Here is a 24501-nt window from a genome sequence, read left to right on the forward strand (position 1 = left end):
AGATGCAGATGCTTCGTCAACTCCGACAAACATTTACCCTAAAGGACAGGAATCAAGATCTGTTCTCAGGAGAATGAGGGCTTGATCTTTCCCCTGATTTAAACCCTAGAGTCTTAAGAACAATCCTGTGACTTTGAGAGTTTCCCCTTGTGACATTTTTGGTATTTCCTTTTGACGTCCCCTCATCTCCTGGGGCTTGTGACTTCTTCCTTTAAATAGCCCTTCTCCCAGCCACTCAGGGTCAACGCCTCTGTCTCCTGCGTGGGATAAATGTAGACTGGGAGCTCCATATTAAAACTCGCCTCTGCTTATTGCATCAAGATTGGTCTCTCGTGTGTCTGGGTTCTGTGACTTCTGGAGACTTGAGTGGGGGTCTCCTTTCCAGGATGTTTCATTTGGGGGTTCATCCGGTGTCTTCTCGACCACCCTAGATCCCAAAGACCCCTTGGAGGTGAGTTGGATGTTTATCTGAGTGTTTCTGAGTGAGCAGCGCCTCATCTGTCAGTCTGTCTGTTCCTTACTTTCGTTTTCAGTCGTCTCCTGGCAGGAGGGATGCGGATCTGCTTTTAGGGCAGCTGTCCAGGAGGGCCATGAGGACCCTGCAACTGCAGGGGACAGACGTGTCCGGCACTGCAGGCTGCAAACCTGGGGGATGCCTCGAGGGTGGAGGGGGCCCAAAAGGAATTGGTTGCCTGGTTTCAGGTTCACAGTGAGGAGTTTAGACTCCTGGAGGTAGAGTCACGGAGGACTTTGCCTAGTGATCTTGCTTTTAGTTTCTTGTGAAAGAGTTGCACAAGGCAAGTAGTTTTAGACATCCTTGTCTCTCTTGTCATTTTGTTGGTCTTCTATTTTGTTATTTGTCCTACTTTGTAGACAGAATGGGACAGACTGTCATGAGCCCCTTTTCCCTAACTCTCGATCACTGGACTGTTGAAGTGAAGTAAAAAGAAATTGCAGACTTTCTGTTCCGCTGAGTGGCCGACGTTGGATGGCCGCCAATAGGGACTTTTAATTTAGATGTTATTTGTGCCCTTAAAGACATTATTTTTTCCGAGAGAACCGGGGTCCCATCCAGACCAGCAGCTGTACATCACTGTCTGGCAGGACGTGGCTCAGGAACCTCCTCCTTGGGTCCAACCCTGGATTCCACCGAAGTCAGGCCCCAGAGCCCTGACTCTGCAAAAATCTAAAACAGAGTAAAAGCTGGTGAAGTCGCAGCCTGAAGCACATTCCTTGAAACTGCCCTCCCGTCCTCAGATCTATCCCAAGATTGACGAACCCCCAGAGTGGCAAGCTCCCGTCAGGAGCCAGTTCCTGCCCCTGTGCTCTAAATGCCCCCGGTTGGGGGGCAGGGAAGTCCCTAAAATAGTTCAAAAGAATCAACAACAAACTGTGAAGAACTTTGTTTTGCCACTCAAAATTTAGAATTCAGGCTGTGGCTGTGGATAAGGTCAGGATTAATGTTTTCTTTTCCATGGCCCTTAAACCCATTGAGACAGCTTGGTGAAGGGCTGCTACTGAGGTCCTGAAAGTCCCAGGTGAACCGGTTACAATTCTTACCTCAGCCACTTGGTTTCTAGCACCCAGGTCCTAACCATCTCTTCATCCTTTTGTTATTAGTTCTTACTAGAAGCCTAGTTTCATTTAGAGGTTGGTTCTCTTGAGAGGGAAAGCCAACAAGCTGACACTAAAGAGAGATACTCATTAAGAAAAAAATCTATTCCAGAGAGACAGTCGTTAACAGATCAGCTGACTCTCTGCTCACCTTTCTGTTTCACAGGCACAAAGCTTGGGCTTATTTTTACAATGGCCTCTTTGTCCCAAAAAGGCCTCCTGGTTTAGCTGTGTGACTAAATGCTATTTGTCCTCTTCAGTGGACTCTATTTTCTGGACTCTCTTCTTGTTTTCTCACCATCCCACTTGAGAGGATTGTTAGTAGCTGTTACCGGTCCTCTTTACTACTGAGGAAATACAGAATCCTACTAGAGGCCAGAAAACATGTTCCACACATGGATGGAAGGCCCTCACTTCTGCCTGTTGACTTCAATATGCCTGAAGGTAGGGAGTGCCAGGTCTACCGCCAGACACCAATGGTGGGTCTCTGAGGGGCTGGAAAAGGCCACACCAATTTGGCTAAGGTAAGAAAAATTTACAGAAAGTTGAGGTGCTAAGGTAAGTTGCTGAGAGAGTTAGTGTAAGTTGCAGAAAAAGTAAGGTTATATAACAGAGAGCCTGAGGAAGAGAAAGAAAAAAGAAGATAAAAAGAGCAGGAAGCTAGGGAAGAAAAGAGACAAAAAGAAGAGGAAGCTAGAGAGCTAAAAGAGATAAAAGACAAGAGAGAAACATATACTAGCCACAGTAGTTAGGGAACCTAGGAAGAAGTATCTGGCAACAGAAGAGAATTCCTGGCTAAAGGTCAGAGTGCCTATTGTAAGAAAAATGACACTGGGTCAGGGACTGCCCCAGGATAGGGGGGAAGCCTGCCCAGTTGTTTTGTGAATAGGGGGAGCCCAACACTCTGTGTTCCTACTCCCAAATGGGCTAGTGTCCAGCAAAAACCTTGAGTACAGGGGGCTACTGGCAAAAAACAACACTTATGGACTGCCTGAAGAACAGTGGACCTTGGCGTGGGCCGGGTAACCCACCAGTTCATGGTCATCCCTGACTGCCCCTATTCCTTTCTCATGAGAAATTTGCTCTCCAAAATGGCTTGCGTGGGCTGAAATGGCTGGGTAAGGCCATGTGTATACATATCTATAGACTGTGTATGTGGTGCTTAAGACCTGTCTCAGTGCACCAGTACCTGATGCTGGGAGATGTGTGGCTTAGTGCTGTTCTGCCTGGAACATACCATTCCTGCCAGCCAGGCACTAACAATTATCACCCAATCCAGGACATAATACTCTGGTAGAGTGGCTGATGTTTTTCCTTTTGAATGGAATTATCCCAGAGTATGGGACCACTGGTCAGCTGACATGGACTAGATTCTCCACCTGTTGGGGGCAATGTGGTCACCTTGCCGCCCAATCCTGACCTGGAGTCACTGCAGCATGAGTGTCAAGCCCTGAGAGAAGCCCATGGGTGGAGGAACAACCTCTGCGACTGGCAAATTGACCCCTGCTGAAAGCCGAGGCTACCTTGTCTACAGACAGGAACAGTTCTCTTCGTCAAGGTCAGAGATGAGTGGGTGCTGCCATGGTGGACAAACAAATGTCATCTGGGATGGACAAACCTATACCCCCCAGCACATCAGCGCCACAGATGCCTTTGCTATCTCTTGGATGCCCTGATGAAGCCAGCAACTGTGAGTATTATTCATTGCCCAGGACACCAGGAGGGAAGAGATTCAGTGGCATGGGGCAATAACAAAGTAGATTGAGTGGCTCGAAAAATGGCTATGCAGGAGCCTATCCTGGTTACAGGCCTGCAAGAGACTGGGAACTGGGATCGGACTAAAGGATGGCCTCACTTAGAATGTACAACAGAAGAAAAGTCCCAAATTGCTTAAAAGAAAAAGCACAATGGCACACTTGAGGGGAAAGGTATACTCCCCAGAGAACAAACAAAAGACTCTCTTTGCCAAATACACAAATGGACTCAATTATGAGATAAGAAGCTTGTCCAAGTAGTTAAGGCATATGTAATAGACTTTAAGATTTTAGGCAGAGAGGCAGTAAAAAAGTATAAGGTATGCCAGTAAGTAAATGCTTAACAAGCAAACAGGGCAAAGAGAACTAGAGAGTTTAGTGAAAATTTAAAGTGAACGTCACTGAGATAAAACCAGAAAAATATGGTTACAAGTACTTCCTAGTGCTTGCAGATACCTTTTTAGGAATAGATAGAAGCTTTCCTCACCAAGCAAGAGACGGCCTCGGTAGTCATCAAGGAGATACTGGAAGAAATCTTCCCCCGATCTGGAGTGCCCAAGGTAATCTGGTCAGACAATGACCCTACTTTCTTTTTTATTTATTTATTTATTTATTTATTTATTTATTTATTTATTTATTTTTATTAACTTAAGTATTTCTTATATACATTTCGAGTGTTATTCCCTTTCCCGGTATCCGGGCAAACATCCCCCTCCCCCTCCCCTTCCTTATGGGTGTTCCCCTCCCAACCCTCCCCCCATTGCTGCCCTCCCCCCACCAGTCTAGTTCACTGGGGGTTCAGTCTTAGCAGGACCCAGGGCTTCCCCTTCCACTGGTGCTCTTACTAGGATATTCATTGCTACCTATGAGGTCAGAGTCCAGGGTCAGTCCAAACATTTCATTTTTAATTTTTGTAAAGATGTTTTTTTAAGCTGGTTACTTTTTTTTTTTTTTTTTTGGTTCTTTTTTTCGGAGCTGGGGGGACCGAACCCAGGGCCTTGCGCTTCCTAGGCAAGCGCTCTACCACTGAGCTAAATCCCCAACCCCAATGACCCTACTTTCATTGCCAAGGTAAGCCAGGGTGTGGCCAAGTATTTAGAGGTCGATTGGAAATTACATTGTATCTAAAGACCTCAAAGTTCAAGACAGGTAGAGAAAACAAATAAAACTCTAAAGAGACCCTGACCAAATTGACCATGGAGACTGGCGCAGACTGGGTGGCACTCCTTCCCTCTTGCACTCTTCAGAGCAAGAAATATCCCTTCCAGATTCAGCCTAACCCCCTGTGAGATCTTATATGGGGCCTCGGCTCCTCTGACTGCATTAGATGATGTTACTGAACCAACATATCATAGTAATAATGATTTGTATGCCAGGCTAAAAATCCTACAGGTGATACAGAAAAAAATCTGGTCACAGCTGGCAGCAGCCTATGTCCCAGAGACCCCTGAGACATCTCATCAGTTCCAGGTCGGAAACGCAGCTACATATGATGACACCGAGCCCAGACACTTGAGCATTGCTGGAAAGGACCCTACTTGGTGCTGCTGACAACCCTGACAGCCGTCAATTCTCAGTCCTCACCAGCCGCGTACTAGCTGTTGGGGCTGAGAGCTGGGACCTAGAGGGACACTCAGATCTTCAAAAAGCTCCCTAGACTTGCACATCGGATAAGTAGATACATCAGAGACGTGACTGAGAGGTTGCTATAATGCACACTTAAAGAGTGTGCTTTAGAAACAAAAAATTCATGTTTGCCCTGGGTTCCATCAAAATAGGTCCCCCAATCGTAGGTGTGGGGGTAGGACATATGTTAGTGCCCCTAACACTTCTTGGGACTGTGCCACAGGGATCACAATCTGTATAAGTTTAAAAGTTCTAAAAGACAGTCATGACCTTGGTGTGTAGGTCTAGATAGTGTCCAGATTGACAGGTACAAGGACATCTATCGGGACTCTGTTTGGAAACACCAGCAGCCTCCCATAAGCATTTGTGTAACCAAACAGTAATTAGTTCTAGGACAGCTGCCACTCATTACTCTCTGCTCTAGCTGGGCTGTTACTGATAATTTGCTTGGTTTTAGTTTTTGGCCCATGCGTGGCAAATAGGCTAATTGTTTTGTTAAACTTCAGGTGAGTGCTGTTCAGTTGATGGTTCTGAGACAACAGTACCAATCAGTTAGGACAACTGGTGAAGTCGAATATGAGACTTGATACCAAAATTCTAAGATTAGAATTACTTAGTAGAAGAAGAGGGGAATGAGAGAGTTTTAAACCAGCTCAAAACTCAGCAACAGGATCTGACTCAGGAAGACAGATGGTTGAAAATGCAGGAGGACTGGTGCAGACTCACTTACCCTCTGGATGTCACCGGACATGAGTAAATGAGTAACGGGTTCTGTTCTGCCCCTGTGATGTTTGTTCAAGCCCCCATTTGCTCTACAGATAATGTTCCAGCCATAGTGTCCTGCAGATAGTATTCCAGGAAACCAAGGCCGAAGCCTAACCAGATGTGTATCAGATGCAGATGCTTCATCAACTCTGACAAACATTTACTCTAAAGGACAGGAATCAAGATCTGTTTTCAGGAGAATGAGGGCTTGACCTTTCCCCTGATTTAAACCCTAGAGTCTTAAGAACAATCCTATGACTTTGAGTGTTTCCCCATGTGACATTTTTGGTATTTCATTTTGATGTCCTCTCATCTCCTGGGGCTTGTGATTTCTTCCTTTAAAGAGTCCTTCTCCCAGCCACTCAGGTTCAATTCCTCTGTCTCCTGCGTGGGATACATGTCGACCGGGAGCTCCGGAAGTAATAAACTTCCCCTCTGCTAATTGCATCAAGATTGGTCTCTCGTGTGTCGGGGTCCGAGACTTCCTGAGACTAGAGTGAGGGTCTTCCTTCGGGGATCTTTCAACATACATGAATGACATGAAATGCCACTCTTAAAAAGACTTTAGGAAATAACCTGTGGTGGTTTGTTACCACCCCATAGGTGCTGAAAGACCATAAGGCACAGAATAAAGATTTGGGGAAAAAAGAGCTCTTTTTCTCCTCTCCTCTCTCAGTGCCCCTTCCTCTCTCCTACTCACCCCCTTTTCCCATGGCAATTTCCCTGGCCTTGGTCCTTGGGGCCAGTAAACTTGCCCACCAGAAAGCATCTTCCAATAAACTGTCTTTGATATAAAAAAAGAAATATTTGAAGAAGCAATTGCTGATAAATTTTAGAAATTGATTGATACCAGCAACATAACTGAAAAATTCATAAAATATTAAAAAGATAAATAGGTCTGGAAATTAAAAATATAAAGCCTTATACATCATACCTCCAACCAGCTACATCTATACCCAAAACAATAAGCCTGTCAAAAACCTATACACATCATTGTGTCACACTTGAATTCCTGAGAAGAAAAGATTTTGAAGGCAACCAGAGAAATAATAGCAACATTAATGCAGAAAGTGAAGACAAAAATTATAGTCATTGTCATACCAGAACTTGTAGTAGCTTGAAGGTATCTTTAACATGGCCTATGGGAAGAAAGAAACTACTAATCCACAATTGGAATTAAAAAGTAAACTAAACAGAATAAAGACTTGTGCAGGCAAACAAATGTTGAGTACACATCATCTGTGTACTCAATTCAATCAGTGGATCAATTTCATGATAAAATGTTTTTCAGGCAGGAAAGACTATGACATCAGAGAGAAACCGGGATCTATACTGTGCAGAAAACATACTAAGAATCAAATAAATAACTTCTATTTTAACATTCTCTAAAAGAATGTTGGCAGTGGTAAAAATAGTATAAATAGTCTATTTGTTTACAGAACAAACAGAGGTAAAATATGTGGTAATGCTGATAACAGCACCACAAAGTTAGGAAGGAAAATTGAGAATTTATTATGTTATGTTCTTCATAGTGCACATAATTTGAATGTAGACTCTGATTCATTAAAAGCATACACTGTAAACACCGGAATAACTACAAGTATTAAACATAATTGTGATGCTCTTTTATGTGAATACAACGTGCCCTCCAGATCAAGGAAGACCTGAGATTTTAGAACTATGAGGTCCTTTACTGCAGTGACAGCACTGGAGCCTCCTGGGAAGTCAGAGTAGAGCTGCCTTGGGACGAAGGTTTGGACTTGTTGGAGGACATGTATCACTGTAAAGCTGAGCTGTGATGTCTTATTTAAGCTCCACCCAGGGTGGAAGATGGACCTTCCTAGCTGCCTTTGGATCAAGGACTCTCAGCTCTTTCTCCAGCACCCTGTCTGCCTGCAGCTGCCATGTTTTCTGCTAATATGATGATGGACTGAACATTAACTGAAACTGAAGGCAGCCCCAGTTAAATGGTCACCTTTGTAAGAACTGGCTTGGTCATGGATCGCTTCACAGCAATGAAACCCTAAGACAATGGTTCTTGGAGGCTTGAAGTCTAATGCAGGGAAATTCATTAAATGTTACCAAAATGCTTTTCAAAGAGAATAACAAGGAATGAGTAATAATTCAACCGTAATGATGAAGTGAATAATAAAAATGTCCAATTTATAACTAGAAATGCCACAGATTTTAACATTCAACACATAAAAATACATTAATCATGAATTGTTTAAACACACCAATTAAAAGACAGTGAGTATTCAACTGGTTAAAAAGCAGTAATTAACTTTGTACTGTCTACAAGAATGTTTATGGTGGATACCTTAACTAATAGAATTCTGAAGTCGCCATACTAATGTTGGACCAAGTTGAATTCAGAAGATAAAATTATGAAGAATGTTGTTGCTTGGGAGGAAAAGGCTAATTACTAAGAATATATAGCAATGCAAAAAGTATGTGCATGGAATGTGAGAGTTCCTAAGGAGGTGGAGTAAAGCCTCGAAAAGAGTCGAGGTGGTAGTGGCTTATGCCTTTAATCCTAGCACTTGGGAGGCAGCGGGAAGAGGATCTCTGTGAATTCTAGGCAAGCCTGGTCTACAGAGAGAGTTCCAGGACAGCCAGGACTACAGAATGAAACCATGTCTCAACAAACAAACAAACAAACAAACAAACAAACAGACAGACAAGCTTAAAACAAAAAACAGAAGAAAACATGGAAACACACAAATGTAAATTCAGGAATCCAGTTTTGAGCTGTGTATGGTGGTTTTCATGTCTGTAATCCCAGCATTCATGAGTCAGAGGCAAGATGGTTAGATGTTTGACCCCAGGCTACCCTCATTCCCAACTGTACAGCACCAGGCTTATATGCAGCTGAGCCTTCCGGTTCCAGCTAAGACTAGAAAATGGACACTTTGGGGTCGAAACCTTGATTGCCAGGTTACATTTATCCAATTGGGTTTGTCTCAGACTTTGCATGGACAGCTACGCCCAGGCTGTTAGGAGGAATGGTTTAAACAACACATGGCTGGTTGCCATCTTGACTATGGGGTAAAGAAGGAGGAGTCATAGCTTCACCTCTGACTTAAGGCAGCCGCATGGCTGGCAGCCATCCCTGTTCTGGGTCGGAAAAAAAGAAAGGAACGCTTGGTGGCCCTGACAGCCAAACCTTGTCCTGTAATAGTAACCCACTTGGTATTGTGAAGGAGTTACATTGTTTTCTCTTGTTAGAACTTAGTTTTTGTCTTCCAAAAATTATGGTTATGCTCTGTCTGTACTCTTTAAAAGGTATTTATTTTAACATACAGGGACAGTTTAGAGCAGGTAACTAAAAACAGACAAAGGTGGTTTAGCTCAGACAGGCGTGATAGGTAGCAGCCCTCAAAGCTGTTGGAGAACCTGCTGAGAATGGCATTTGAGATGTTTTAACTCACCATGACAGAGGCTCCCTAATCCTAGCAGTGACCCCTTCAAGGCCTCCAAGAGGATGTGGGCATCGTGACCAAGGACTCCACCTGGATTGGGGTGCACTGATGACTGGGCATTACTGCCCCAATGCCTCATCCACTGCCAGGACCCTGCCCAAACCGTGGACAAATGGGGCACAGGACAGGCCTTCTGCTGCTTAAGATAGAGTCAGGTCGGTCTCCTGAATTTCTCCAGGAAGAGCAGGGTGGCCAGACCTGGCAGTCAAGGCTGACCTTGTGGTGGGACCTTGGTCCCCAGTGAAGCCATCGACACCACAGCATCCCAGTCGGGCGGGCATCCGGGTAACCGGTCAATCTCTTCCATTAATTGATATGTAGGCCTGTGAATTATCCTCCCGTTCAATCAGGTAAAACCCACTCTTCTCAGGTTTGAAGGGTTTGATGACAGACGAGTGAAAGAAGCAACTTTCCTCTCTTCCTTTACCTAAAGAAACTCACTTTTCCGTAACAGATCCCGGTTATCGACCACCCGCATCTCACGGTGAACAGCCGGATAGGAGGAAAGGGTAAAGTTTAAATTTCATGCACTGTCTGAGGATATGAAAGCTGTGGGGAAGTTTTTTGGCTCTAAGGTGTTTTAAGGTTGGTAAACGCAGGTTACGAGTGTTAGAGGATGGAATAAAAAAGTGTGGAAAAGACTGAAAAACCCTACCCGTTCCTTCCCCGCACTGTGGTCCGGGTGCAGTGAGGCTCTCTGTGTTCGCTCCAGTGCAGCCCCTCAGACTCCAGTGCAGCCCCTCAGGCTCCAGTGCAGGCCCTCAGATCCAATGCAGTCCCTCAGATCCAGTGCAGCCCGTCAGATCCAGTGCAGCCCCTCAGATTCCAGTGCAGCCCCTCAGATCCAGTGCAGCGGCTCAGGCTCCACTACAGCTCCTGTTCCACATCAGGGCCAGAACTTTCCTCATTGAGGTTAAGTAGGAGGATCGCAGATGGAGGAAGGCACTGTCCGGCGGATCCGGCCCTGCTTTGCTCTGTTTCTAAGGACATTTCACAGACTTTCATACACTGCCTTCCAGGGCACTGCATGCAGTTTGTCAAAAACCTAAAACCCTGACAGCCCGACCTCTCCTACTAACAAAGGGTTGACTGCAAATCACCGAATGTAAATTATTGTTCCTCATGGACATCAGCATGGGACGCACACAAAAAATGACCATGTAACTGTACCGTGGCTACACCACCCCTGAGTCTATTATACACCCAAAGGCTAAGTCGGGGCACCACAGAGACGTTTGCACATCTGTGTTTATTTCCACAATAGTCAGAAAGTGGAATCAGCCCAGATGCTCGACAGATGCACAGATAAAAAAACTATGCTTCATATGTAATGGAAGTTTTTTCAGCCATAAAAAGAGCGAAATTGTGAAAGATCCATGCAGGAAAATGGTGCCAAATTGAGATCATGTTAAATAAAGTAAGTCAGACTCAGAAATACAAATATTGCATTTTTCTTTTCTATGCATAATCTACATTTCACCTGAAAGACATGGAAGAGGAAGGGCCGTTGTGGGGAGGAAGGCTGGACAGGTGGTAGGTGGGCAATTACTGTTAGTGTATGTAATGGCTATTCCTGGATGTCAACTTGACTATATCTGAATTAACGACAATCTAGACTTGCAGGGCTCACCTGTGATCCAGACCTTGCGGCTTGAAAACACACCTTTAATCAGGTTATACCTTCTCCTGGAGAGAGACACAGGATATTGGGAGAAGAAAGATTCCCTTTTCACCTGCTTGAACATTATAACAGCACATCCGCTCCTTCTACTGAATACCCTGGAAACAACGAGCCTCCTGGGACTGAGACAAGTACAAGATTCTTGGATTTCCAACTCACAGCTGACCAACATTTAGAGCTGGGCAACAGACTGTAAGTCATCATGTCAAATTCCTTAGGGTCAGGGTCGGGGTGGGGGTTGGGGGTGACGGTTGGGGGTTAAAGGGTGAGGGTTAGGGTTTGGGGGGTCATGGTTTGGGGGTCAGGGTTTAGGGTTAGGGGGTCAGGGGTAGAGGGTTAGGGTCAGGGTCAGGGTCAGGCTCAGGGTTAGGGTTAGGCGGGGTTAGGTTCAGGGTCAGGGTTAGGCACGGGGTCGTGGTCAGGGCCATGGTTAGGGTTAGGGGGATTTAGGGATAGGGTCAAGGTTATGGTTATGGTCAGGGTCGGGGTCGGGGTCAGGGACAGAGTCAGGGTTTAGGGATAGGGGTTAGGGATTAGGGTTAGGGTTAAGGCTTAGGGTTAAGGGTTAGGGTTAGGGTTAGGGTTTAGGGTTCAGGGTTTAGGGATAGGGGTTAGGGTTAGGGTTTAGGATTAGGGCTTAAGGTTAGGGGTTAGGGTTATTGCTTAGGTTTACGGTTTAGGGTTTAGCGTTAGGGGTTAGGGGTTAGTGGTTACTGTTCGGGGGTTAGGGTTAGGGGTTAGACGTTAGGGGTTAGGGTTAGGTTAGGGGTTAAGGTTAGGGATAGGGGTTAGGGGTTAGGGTTAGTGCTAGGGTTAGGGTTAGGGTTAAGCTTAAGGGTTAGGTTTAGGGTAGGGTCAGGATCAGGGTCAGGTTCAGGGTCAGGGTCAGTTTCTGTTTCTGATAACTTCATAGAAGCCTCCCGTTCCTTTCCATTTTGTCCTTGTAACTAATATTCTTAAGAGGTTTACTTAGCATAAGACACAGCTTCTACAAGGCCTCCTCACTCCAACATTTATACTTTCTACCTTTTACTTTTCCTGTCTTTCATTCTCTGGGACCTTCTACTTAGTAACCTGTCACTGATGTTTCAAGGCACTGGTGTACTTAAGAAATAATTCTGGGAATATCTTTGCTGTGTAAATGTCTAAGTGGCTAGACTTGCACTATACTTGCAGTCCATATTTAAACTGTTTAAAACTTAACCTGGGACTTAAGGGTGACAGCATAGGTGGAAAATAAAATCTATTCTCAGCCAGCTCTTCTTTGAGCACTAGCCAGAGTTGAATGTATGCTGTCATTAAAGAGATTTTCTCAAGTAGTCTTTTGTGTGTGCAGTGCTTTCTCCCTGGGAAGGCATATTCATTCTAGGAGAGCTGCATCTTTGGCCTGTTATAAAAATGTTTCTGAGAAAAGCTGTTTACTCAGGCACCTTGTCCCCAGTCTGTTGTTCCCCAAGGCAGTTACCATGCTTTCTTCCTGATTAAACATCTTAAATTCTTTAGTTAAAGACTGTATCACAACAGAGTTTTAAAATTACTCATTTGTGTGTGAACTGTTCATTTCAGTAACAGAAAAAAGATTTGCACGTGAAGCATGGCTTCTGCCTTCAGACTAGAATGGGAGGAACAGTTTACTGTGTAGCCTGCACAGTGAAACAGGATAGGCAATAACTAGACCACAGACTAAATGTAAGGGAGTCATCTGCAGAGCCACCACTATGAAGAAAGACCTGATTCAAGCAGGGTGAGTAATTTTGTAATTTCCCAGCATGTATTAATTCATGTATGTGAAGGAAAACAGACTAGACTGGGGAGGGGTGTATAATTTGGGTAGATTAGGTAAGTCAGTGACTATTGACTTACCAATGAGGAGACTGTCCTATGCAGAGATATGCAATCTTTGTTGACATAGTTAAGTCAGCTCAGAAATGTGAGACACACACCATTGACTATAGCTGTATTTGTCAGATTACATATATTAGAAGCTAAAATTGCATACAGGGACAAGGTCGAACACTATCTTATTAATACCATCCCCTCTACCAGGGAGTGGTGTACTCTTTTTCAAAGTCAGTATACCTATGTGTTTTTTAATTTTGTTTATCTTTCTAAAAAGTCAATTGCTGCTATTACTTTTAAAAAAAGATTTAATATATATACTGTAGCTGTCTCCAGACACCAGAAGAGGGCATCAGATCTTATTACAGATGGTTGTGAGCCACCAAGTGGTTGCTTGGATTTGAACTCAGGACCTCTTGGAGAGCAGTCAGTGCTCTTAACCACTGAGCCATCTCTTCAGACCCCTGGTATTACTTTTTAAACTTCATTTTCTTTATGTACCACTGCTCTAATCTCTTGTTTCTACTCTCCAGTGTTTCCCGGTCATTAAGAATTCCATTCCTTTTGCTCAAGTGCTTTCATATTTGTTTCTGATTAGAGCAACATCTCCTGTAGCTCAGCCGTTCTGGGAAGGGCAAGGCGGGGGAAGGAAGGGCCTGTAAAAAGCTCCTCCTTGGCAGTGGAAAGCTGTGGTGCTTATCACTCTCCAGTGTGCACACACAGGTATTGGCTTTGGAGTACAGTAGGAAGACAGATTAGAAAACTAAAAGTTTGGTTTCTAGAAATTCTGAACCTTAATTCCATATTCAGGGGTTTTTTTATGAGAAATTTTATAAATAGTTTTGGAAGTGGAAGAAAGGAGGTGATGGGATCATCCTTCAGCTGTGTTTGATTAGTTGAATCATTAATTCATTCTCATAGCAATACTTGAAAAAGATAAATGACTATTAATGCGAATGCCAAGGACACTGCCCAGTGAGGGGATGGAAACCTCCTTAGAGTTGTCATATAACTCATAGGTTAGGAGGGATGTGATAACTGAAAAGACAACAAGCAGAACAAAACTTCGTAAGTACATGAAATCCTTAAGATGCAATCCTATGCATCATGTGTCTCTCTAAGGCACACCCATATGGTTGTGCTAACCAATGGGCCATACTCCTTGAGTTCTAAAGCTGTTTGCTATTCCTCTCACATGGGCTTTGACAGAAGATAGCCTCAGAACTCCTGAACTTGGAATGATGGGTAGTTGTGAGCCCCATGTAAGTAACTAAAAGACCAGCAAGTGCTCTTCACTGCTGAGCCATCTCTCCTGCCCTGTGTTGCCTATTCACGATCAACATCCACATTGCTAATATCTTCATCTGTCCATTTGTAACTGTTTAGACATGCATTCCCTTTTAGTAAGATCTTATTAATATTATAGTTTAACCTGGGGTACTTCAGGTTTCTGCAAGAAGATACAGAACTAAAGTGAATGTATAATTCTTTATATAACTGAGACCTTTTCCCTACCTTCCCTTCTCTGAGAGGGTAGGGACCTACCTGAGTATCTCCCTACCCTGGCTCATCAAGGCTCCACCAGAATAGGCACATCCTCTCCCACAAAGCAGCCTGTTGTAGAACTGAGAGCCTCTGCTTCAGTTGTTGGGGTGCCACATGGAGACTGAGCTTCACCTGTGCTATACATGTGCCGGGGGCCTTGTTCCAGCCTGTGTGGGTTCTGTGGTTGGTGGCTCAGTCTCTGTGAGTTTCCCGAGGTCCAAGTTAGGTGACTCTGTTGGTCCTCCTGTGGGGTTCCCATCTGCATCCAGGCCCTTCAATCCTAGCCCCCAACTCTTTCCTAAGACTCCTCTACCTCCACCCAATGTTTAGCTGTGGATATCTGCATCTGTTTCAGTCAGCTGCTGAGTAGAGCAATTATCTTAAGGTTCTGCCCCAAGCATAGCAGAATATCATTAATAAGGTCAGGGATCGGTGTTTGCCCATGGGATGGGTTTCAACTTAGGCTGGTTATTGGTGGGTCATTTTTTCAGTCTCTGCTCCTCTTTTGTCCCTGCATTTCTTGTAGACAGGGCATGTTTTGGGGTTAAAAGTTTTGTAGGTGGGTTGGTGTCCTTATCCCTCAGGAGTCCTGCCTGGCTATAGGAGGTGGCCCTTTAGATTCCTTTTCCCCACTATTAAGACATTTCAGCCACCTGCATTGGCTCCTGGGATTCTCCCCAATCTCAGGTCTGTGGGGCTTCCTAAAGATTCCCCCAACTCTCCCACTCCCTGCAGCTGCAGATTTCTATTCATTCTCCTGGCCCTCTGTGCCTCTTTCCGTCTATAAACCCACCTGATCCTGCCCCCCATTCCCCTCCCCCTCCTTTCTTCCACCCACTTCCCTCTCTTCCTCTGCCTCCTATGATGACTTCATTCTCCCTTCTAAGTGAGATTCAAGCATCCTCATTTTGACCCTCCTTCTTGTTTAACTTCTTTGGGTCAGAGGGTATATCCTGGGTATCCTGTACTTTATGGCTAATATCCACTTATCAGTGAGTACATCTGTTGGATCTAGGTTAAGTCATTCAGGATGATATTTTCTAGTTTAATCCATTCTTTAAGTGGTTCTTGGCCATTTGAGATTCCTTTGTTGAGAATTCTGTTTAGCTCTGTACACAATTTTTTAATTGTATTATTTGGTTTGTTGATGTTTTTAGTTCTTACTATCTTTTGGATATATTTTTTATATTTTTGACCCTCTGTCAAATGTACAGTTAGTGAAGATGGTTTGGTTTTTTGTCAAAAATCAAGTGTCCATAGGTGTATGGTTTAATTTCTTGGTCTTCAATTTGATTCCATTGAACAATCTCTTTGTTTCTGTACCAATGTCATGCAGTTTTTATCACTATTGCTCTGTAGTACAACTTGAAGTCAGGGATGCTGATTCCCTCTTTTTTGTTTAGGTTTGTCTTGGTTATCTTGGGTTTTTTATTTTTCCGTATGAAGTTGAGAATTGCTATTTAAAGGTCTGTAAAATATTCTGTAGGGATGTTGATGGGATTGCATTGAATCTGTACATTGCTTTTGGTGAGATGGCCATTTTCACAATGTTAATTCTACCAATCCAAGAGCATGGGTGATCTTTCCATTTTCTGCTATCTTTTTTCATTTTTTTTGTCTTTAGGGACGTCAAGGTCTTATCAGAGAGATTTTTTACTTGCTTGGTTAGAGTTACATCAAGATATTTTATATTATTTGTGGCTATAGTGAAGGATGTTGTTTCCCTAATTTCTTTCTCTGCTCCTTTATCATTTGTATAAAGAAAGGCTGCTAATTTCTTTGAGTTAATTTTGTAGCCAGCAACTTTACTATAGGTATTTATCTGCTATAGACTTCTGGGAGTTATTTATGTATACCATCATATTAACCATGACTTATTCCTTTCCAATTTGTATCCACTTGATCTCCTTTGTTGTCTTATTCCTCTGGCTGGACCTTCAAGTATTATAATGAATGGATAGGGAGAGAATGGGCAGCCTTGTTTTGTCCTTGATTTTAGTCGGATTGCTTCAAGTTTCTTTCCCCTTAATTTCATACTGACTATTGGCTTTCTGTATATTATTGCTTTTATTATGTTTAGGTATGTGCCTTGCAACCCTGATCTCTCTAAGAATTTTAACACGAAAGGGTATTATTAGATTTGATCAAAGTCATTTTCAGCATCTAATGAAATGATCATGTGATTTTTTTCTCCTTTCAGTTTGTTTATGTGATGAATTATGTTGATGGTTTTTCATATACTGAACCATCCCTGCATCCCTGGGATGAAGCCTACTTGAACATGGAGAACGATTTTTTTCGACCTGTTTCTGGGTTTGGCTTGCCACAATTTTATTGAGTATTATTGTGTCAATGTTTATAAGCAAAATTGATCTGAAATTCTTTCTCTGTGAGTCTTTGTGCAGTTTAGGCATTAGAATCACTGTGGCTTCACAGAATGAATTTTGCAATATTTCTTTTTCTATTTATGGACTAGCTCGAGGAGTATTGGTATTATCTCATCTTTCAAAGTCTGTTAGAATTCTCCACTAAAATCATCTGGCTCTGGGCTGGTTTTGGTTGGGAGGCTTTTAATGACTGCTTCCATTTCCTTAAGGGTTATGGGTCTGTTTATATAGTTTACCTGATCTTGATTTAACTTTGGTACATGGTATCACTCTAGAAAATCATCCACTTTATTTACATTTTCCAGTTTTGTACAATACACACTTTTGAAGTATGACCTAATGAATTTTTTAATTTCTTCAGTTTCTGCTGTGATGCCTCCTTTTTTAGTTCTGATTTCATTAATTTGAATACTGTCTCTGTGTCTTTTAGTTAGTTTAGGTCAGGGGTTTTCTACCTTATTGATTTTTCTCAAAGAATCAACTCTTCATTTTGCTGATTCTTTGTATTTTCTTTGTTTCTAGTTTATGGTTTGCAGCCTGAGTTTGATTATTTCCTGCTGTGTATTCCTCTTGGGTTTGTTTGCTTTTTTTCGTTCAGGTGTGCTGTTACGTTTCTAGTTTGAGATCCCTTCAATTTCTTTATAAAGAGACTTAGTGGTATGAGATTTTCCTCTTAGTGTTGCTTTCATCATGTCCAATAAGTTTTAGTATGTTCTGCCTTCATTTTCATTGTATTCTAGAAAGTCTTTAATTTCTTTATTTTTTTCCCTGACTAATTAATCATTGAGTAAAGAGTTATTCATTTTCTATGACTATGTGGGCTTTCTGTTGTTTCTGTTGTTGAAGTCCAGCCTTAAACCATGGTGATCTGATAGAATGCATGGGGTTATTTCAATGTTCTTGGATCTGTTGAGGCTTGATTGTATGGTCATTAGAGAGTATTCTGTGATATGCTGAGAAGAAGGCATATTCTTTTGTTTTGGGAGGAAAGATTCTGTCTATATTTGTTAAATCGATGTGGTTCATAACAAGATTCTTTCTGTTTAGTTTCTGTTTTGATGAACTGTTCATTGGTGAAAATGGGGTGTTGACATCCTCCACTATTATTGTGTGTGGTTCACTATGTGGTCCGAGCTTTAATAATAATTCTTTACGAATATGGGTGTTCCTGCATTTGTGTCATGGATGTTCAGAATTAAGATATCATCTTAGTGGATTTTTCCTTTCGTGAGTATGAAGTGTCCTTCCCCATTTCTTTTGAAAACTTTTGGTTGAAGGTCTATTAGATATTAGAATAGCTATTCCAGCTTGATTCCTGGGTCTGTTTGCTTGGAAGAACCTTTCTCCAGCTCTTTACACTGAAGTAGTGTCTAACTTATTGCTCAAGTGTGTTTCTTGCATGCAACAGAATGATGAATCCAGTCTGTTAGCCTGTGTCTTTTTATTGAGGAATTGAGTACATTGATATTGAGATATTAATAACCAATGTTTGTTAGTTCCTATTATTTTGATATTGGAGGTGGTATGTAAGTTTGTGTGTGATCTCTTCGTTTGGTTTTGCTGTGAGATGATTATTTTCTTGTGTTTTGATGGATATAGTTACCCTCCTTGTGTTGGTGTTGTCCTTCTTGTATCCTCTGTAGGGCTGGATTAGTAGAAAGATATTGTTTAAATTTGGTTTTGTCAGAGAATATCTTTGTTTCTCCATCTATGGAGATTGAAAGTTTTGATGGTTATAGTATGCTTGCATCTGTGGTATCTTAGGGTCTGCGAGACATCTCTCCAGGATTTCCTGGCTTTTAGAGTCTTTATTGAGAAGTCAGGTATAATTATGATAGGTCTGCCTTCGTATGTTACTTGGTCTTTGTCCCTCGCGGCTTTTAATATTCATTCTTTGCTCTGTACATTAAGTGTTTTAATTATTATGTGGTGGAAGGATTTTCTTTTCTAGTCTAATCTATTTGGTGTCCTGTAAACTTCTCTTTAAGTCAGGCATCTCTTTAGGTTAGGGAAGTTTTCTTCTATGATCTTGTTGAAGATGTTTTCTGGCCCATTTTACTGGGAACCCTCGCCCTCTTCTATTCCTATTATTCTTAGGCTTAGTCTTTTCATAGTGTCCCAAATTTCCTAGATGTTTTGAGTTAGGAATTTTTTACATTTGGCATTTATTGTAACTGATGCATCAATTTCTTCTATGGTATCTTCTATGCATGAGATTCTCTCTTCCATGTCTTGTATTCTTTTGATGATGGTTTCATCTGTAGTTCCTGTATTCTTTCCTAGGTTTCCCATCTCCAGGATTGCCTCTATTTACATTTTGTTTATTGCTTACATTTTCACTTTTAGGTCCTAGACCATTTTATTCATATCCTTTGCCTGTTTGGTTGTATTTTTTTGTATATAACAGTATTTATCTGTTTCCTCTTTAAGTGCTTCTACCTGTTTGATTATGTTTTCCTGCATTACTTTAAAGGAATTATTTATTTTCTTTAAAGGCCTCTATCATCTTCATGAGATGGGGTTTAAAGTCATAGCCTTGCTCTTCACGTGTGTTAGGGTGCTCAGGGTTTGCTGTAATAGAGAGCTGGGTTCTGATGGTGCCATATTACATTGGTTTCTCTTAATTATGTACTTGTGCTTGCTTTTAGCAATCTGGTTTTCACTGGTGTTGACTGGCCTGGTTATCTGGGTTGGAGCAGGCCTCCTGGGAGGCAGGCAGAGCCATACAGTGGGGTGCAGTGCAGTGCACCTATCCTCACTTCAGGTCTAGGTACAGACCAGAAGGAGGATGGAGCTCCCATAGGGCAGGGCAGAGCCCATGACTAGTGGGCTTGCTAGGGTTCCAGCAGGTGGAGATTGGGGGATGTCCTATGTGTGTGTCTCAGGTTAGAGAAGACCTCTTAGGAGGCAGGTGGCATTGTGAGATGGGTCACAGTGCACCAATCCACGACTGCTGACTCATTGCACAGACCATGCTGGCATCCAAATCAATGAGATACACCTGCTTCTGCCTCCTGAGTGTTGGAATTAAAGTCATGAGTCATGAGTCAATACACCCAGATTACCCATCATTTATGTAATTAGTATTTGTTCATACAATTTCCCTAATGTGTACCTAGTACTGTTGATCTGTTTGCTTCTCTCTCTCTCTCTCTCTCTGTCTCTCTCTCTCTCTCTCTGTGTGTGTGTGTGTGTGTGTGTGTGTGTGTGTGTGTGTGTGTGTGCGCGTGTGTGTATTAACTGGCATTTCTTTTGCAAGGCTATATCCTACTCAAAGAACAAGGAAATGACAGAGATGAACATCATTTAGTTTTCTTCTAAAATGACCTGGCAATTACATAAGACTTCTGCTTAGGAAATAAGTGGTGGATACATCAGAAGTAAATTGACTATATTGTTATTGAAGTATACATTTATTGTGTTGGCAGTATTATGCTTTCTCTTGTACACTTGGATGGGATATTTTAGAATGCAATGACCTATGAGGATGTGCGTGTGAACTTCACTCAGGAAGAGTGGGCTTTGCTGGATCCTTTTCAGAAGAGTCTCTACAAAGATGTGATGTTGGAGACCTACAGGAACCTCACTGCTATAGGTATGACAGTGAATTTTCTTTCACTCTTTAAAATAAGGGCACTACTATTTCTTTGGTATTGATGTTTTTCTGTAATATCAATTGAGAATGAAGAATAAAGTGAATAAGTTAGACATTGTTCTAAGATTCACTGAAGATACTAACTTAAATTTTGCCTAATTTCCAATAATATATCATACATTTTCTGGTACTGTATTTTAGGTTACAATTGGGAAGACCATACTACTGAAGAACATTGTCAATGTTCCAGAGGACATGGAAGGTAATTTTCATGTGCAAGTTGATATGAATATGCCTCTGAAGAAATTTTAATGCGTTCTGGAAGTTTAAAAGAAAAGCAACAGTGTAAAAAAGTTCTGCTTTAAGTATATCAGTGATTATTAAATTCACACAAAACCATGTACCTCAATGTCAGGTATCTGATTTTCGTTTGCAAGGCATTCTTTTAAGAAAGAAACAGTGTCTTAACAGATATCACCTTGGGTATCATAGTCCCTTTAGAGCTATGCTGAAGAACTGCCAATCTGTTTAGTCTCATACCACTCATATGGCAAAAGGTTAGTCACACTGAGTAGGTGATAAATATATGTCTAAATCTTATACTATCTGAACAGTCCATGGTAAACCTAGGGTTCCTCATATACTTGTAGTAACATTGCTAAGCTTAGTGAGAGGGGCAGTTTATGAGTATCAAGAATGTTGATGTCGAGAAAACTTAATCCCTATACCACGTGTGTATGAGGAACATAGTCTGAATGCAATGTGTTTTCCCAATTTGTATTTTATTTGTTATTCCTCTTTTTAAAACAGATATATCTTATGTCACAATGGATTCAAGCCTTATGAGTATAGGGATATTGAAAGAAACAAAGTACCTCTCTTTCTCTCCTAGAAAAATTAGAAGATATATAGTAGCCCCTACATTTAGTAGACTTTCTGAGTATGATACAAGTTTACAACTGGTTAGTTTTCCAACCTAATTGGGAATTCACCCATAAATTCACACTGCGAAAAATCCCTGTGGGTACTAGGAATCTGGAAATTATTCTATTTGCACTGGTCCACTTTCGAAATGTAGTATGGTTCATACTAAAGGAAAATTTATGAATTCAATTAGTGTGGCAAAGCTTTGAGTTATTCCTTTTGCAAATATGTGATGAACTTAATAGAAAAAGGATGCTATAAATGTAAGCTATGTAATAAATGCTTTACCATCACAGGTATCTTCAAAGACACAAAACAACCCAAAAGGGGGGAACCATGAATGCAAAAAAGTGATAAAACATTAACATCTGATTCCTCTTTACCATTAAACCAAATTGTAAATTAATTCATACAGATAAACAGATTCATCAGTGTAATGAATGTGGTAAAGCTTTCACATGTGCCAATTATCTTTTCAGGCATAAAAGAAGTCATTCTGGGGGCTCGGGATTTAGCTCAGTGGTAGAGCGCTTACCTAGGAAGCACAAGGCCCTGGGTTCGGTCCCCAGCTCCGAAGAAAAGAACCAAAAAAAAAAAAAAAAAAAAGAAGTCATTCTGGAGAGAAAACCTTTGAATATACTCCATGTCGTAAAGCCTTTGCATATCAGAGTCACCCTTAAAGGAATGAAAAAATTCATACTGGAGAGAAACCCTATAAATGTAATCAATGTGGTCAAACCTTTGCACATTACAGTCATCTCTGAATACATAACAGAACACAAACTGGAGAGAAACCCTATGAATGCAACCAACACGGTAAAGCCTATGCACGATACAGTCATCTTCAAATACATAAAAGAACACATACCGAGGAGAAACCCTTTGAATGTAGCCAGTGTGGTAAAGCCTTTTAGTCACAATCATCTCCCAATACATAAAAGAACGCATACTGGAGAGAAACCTTATGAATGTGGTCAATGTGATAAAGCCTTTTCATATTACAATAGTCTCCAAGTACATAAGAGAACACATACTGGAGAGAAACATTATGAATATAATCAATGTGTTAAAGCCTTTGTATGTTACAGTCATCTCCAAATACATAAAAGATCACATACTGGAGAGAAACCTTACAAATGTAATCAATGTGATAAAGCCTTCTCATATCACAATAGTCTCCAAATGCATAAAAGGACACATAAAGGAGAGAAACCATAGGGTTGCAATCAATGTGGTAAAGCCTTTGCACGTCATACTCATCTCCAAATACATAAAAGAACACATACTGGAGAGAAACTCTATGAATGTAACCAATGTGACAAGCCTTCGTACGACATATTAGTTTCCAAGTAAATAAAAGGGCACACACTGGAGAGAATCCCTATGAATGTCACCAATGTGTTACAGCCTTTGCATATCAAAGTCATCTTCAAAGGCATGAAAAAATTCATACTGAAGAGAAACCTCATGAATGTATTTAATATGGTGAAGCCATTGCCCATTTATATAGTCTTCATGATCATAAAAGTGTCCATACTGGAGAGATTCTATGCATATAAGCAATGTGGTAGAACCTCTGTGTTATGAGTCTACTTAGGACCACTACAACTCCAATACCTAGTTAATGCAGATGACAAGAACTTATGTAATCAATCTGATCAATCAGGATTGTGGAATATACTCAGGAGCTCACCTGCAACCCATTTTATGAATCTTTTAATTTCGAAAACCACAAACATATGTGACAAGTTACAGATACTTTTTTCCACCACTCAGCATTTAGGGATAGGGGCTTTCTTTAAATAATTGCACAATATCAATGGATATAGAATATAGGTTTTACCATCTAACCAATCATATCCATTTGTTCTTTTGCCATTAGGAATAGTCATCTTTTGTGAAAGAAAAGATGAATGACAGAAGCTGTTCAGCTATTGGTAATTCTCCAGCTCCCCTAGAACCTAGGAACTTTAACATAGTTTCATTCCATGATTAAATAGAGTCCAACAACAAAAATGCAGTACTTAAACACATTTCTTTTGCTTGTTCCCAAAATTTGTATATCATAGTTCTCTACAAATACATGAAAGAACACATCCTGGAGAGAGACCCTATGAATATAAGCAGTGTGATAAAGCCTTTTCTGGCAGTGGCCATGCAGGGACCAGAGTATGCGTGTGTTTCACTGATAGGATTCTCCTGTGGCAAGGCCCATAGAAATCTCTTCCCACTTAACAAAGACCTGGGGTGAATTCAGTAGCCTCTTTGCTTATAATCTAGATCATGTGTGCTACAAGCTCTCCTTGCTTTTACTATGCTATTAATACTCAAAAATGTTTGTTTTCACCTTTCAATCATGGGTGAGGCTGGGTTCATGTAGGCTGAAAGCTCTATGAATGATTCTGTGTTTTTCTCAATACTCTTTCAAGGAGTAAAGGCCTCCTCTCTTCTCTTTGTCTCTGTTGATCCTCCAGATGCGACCATTAATCCTGAGTATTTGGGGACACATAATCATGTCCCTAGAAAAATAGCTACAGTCACACTGAGTAAGCCTGTGGCAGTTGTAGAGAGCAGTGGGTCCTGCTTGCATAAGTGTTCTGAGGACGCTATGGCCAATAAACAGAGACTTAAAATTTGGAAGCTATGGCTGATCAATAGAAACTTAAAAATGGTTCTTACAAAGATGGTATCCAATTGATAGGTGCTTATTAGGAAACATTGCTTGGTACAATGAGCACATCTCTATGTGCAATTAAGAAAGTATTATGACAAAGGGATACTATTTGATGAATGGACTTATACTCACAACTGTTTAATCTGTCTCACCTTGCTTAACTCAATAACCAGCTGCCAGCTGGGTATGTGCTCATGTCCACAGGATATTTCTGGCTGGATATTTATTTTTGGCTTGCTTTAATTGTGCTTTGTAGTGCAACATGAGGTTAGGGAGTAATTGACCTAACAGGAGATGGGAAGAGGGAAGAAAAACTACTGGGGCTTTTACAGTGATGGGGTTTTTATGATGCTGATGTTATGATTTCATTTAAGCAGAACAACCAATGATATCACTGCTCATGGGAACAGGCTTGTGAGTGTATAAAGAAAAGTGGGTCGAGCTATTCAGTGCCACTTGGTTGAAAGTCAACAGGCAGTCAAGAGTCATCACTTTTGCCAAGACCATACATCTATCCTCAGGTTCCAGAACCCCACCAGAGATGGACTCCAGCACTTCTCACAGCACAATTATCTACAAATACATAAACTAATACATCCAGAGAGACAATAAATA

At 41.6% G+C, this 24501-nt stretch overlaps 1 protein-coding gene across 1 annotated transcript; it reads left to right on the forward strand.

Moving 5' to 3' along the window:
* Positions 1 to 24501, forward strand: LOC134480276 (zinc finger protein 844-like). Its single transcript, XM_087569078.1, has 6 exons — positions 1 to 451; positions 9696 to 9750; positions 10857 to 11114; positions 20122 to 20288; positions 20490 to 20550; positions 21692 to 24501. The coding sequence occupies exons 4-6, from the start codon at positions 20168 to 20170 to the stop codon at positions 22428 to 22430; spliced, it is 921 nt and encodes a 306-aa protein (XP_087425204.1). The 5' UTR covers positions 1 to 451; positions 9696 to 9750; positions 10857 to 11114; positions 20122 to 20167; the 3' UTR covers positions 22431 to 24501.

The sequence above is a fragment of the Rattus norvegicus genome, chromosome 9 (genome assembly GCF_021556685.1).
Source record: "Rattus norvegicus strain SHRSP/BbbUtx chromosome 9, alternate assembly SHRSP_T2T, whole genome shotgun sequence".
NCBI classification, from domain to species: domain Eukaryota; kingdom Metazoa; phylum Chordata; class Mammalia; order Rodentia; family Muridae; genus Rattus; species Rattus norvegicus.

Bases quoted from the DNA above. Each gene is read 5' to 3' on its own strand.
- LOC134480276 (XM_087569078.1), top strand. From the start codon at position 20,168: ATGACCTATGAGGATGTGCGTGTGAACTTCACTCAGGAAGAGTGGGCT. The intron at 20,289-20,489 runs GTATGACAGTGA...ACTGTATTTTAG, and splicing joins CAGGAACCTCACTGCTATAG to GTTACAATTGGGAAGACCAT. The intron at 20,551-21,691 runs GTAATTTTCATG...TTATCTTTTCAG, and splicing joins TGTTCCAGAGGACATGGAAG to GCATAAAAGAAGTCATTCTG.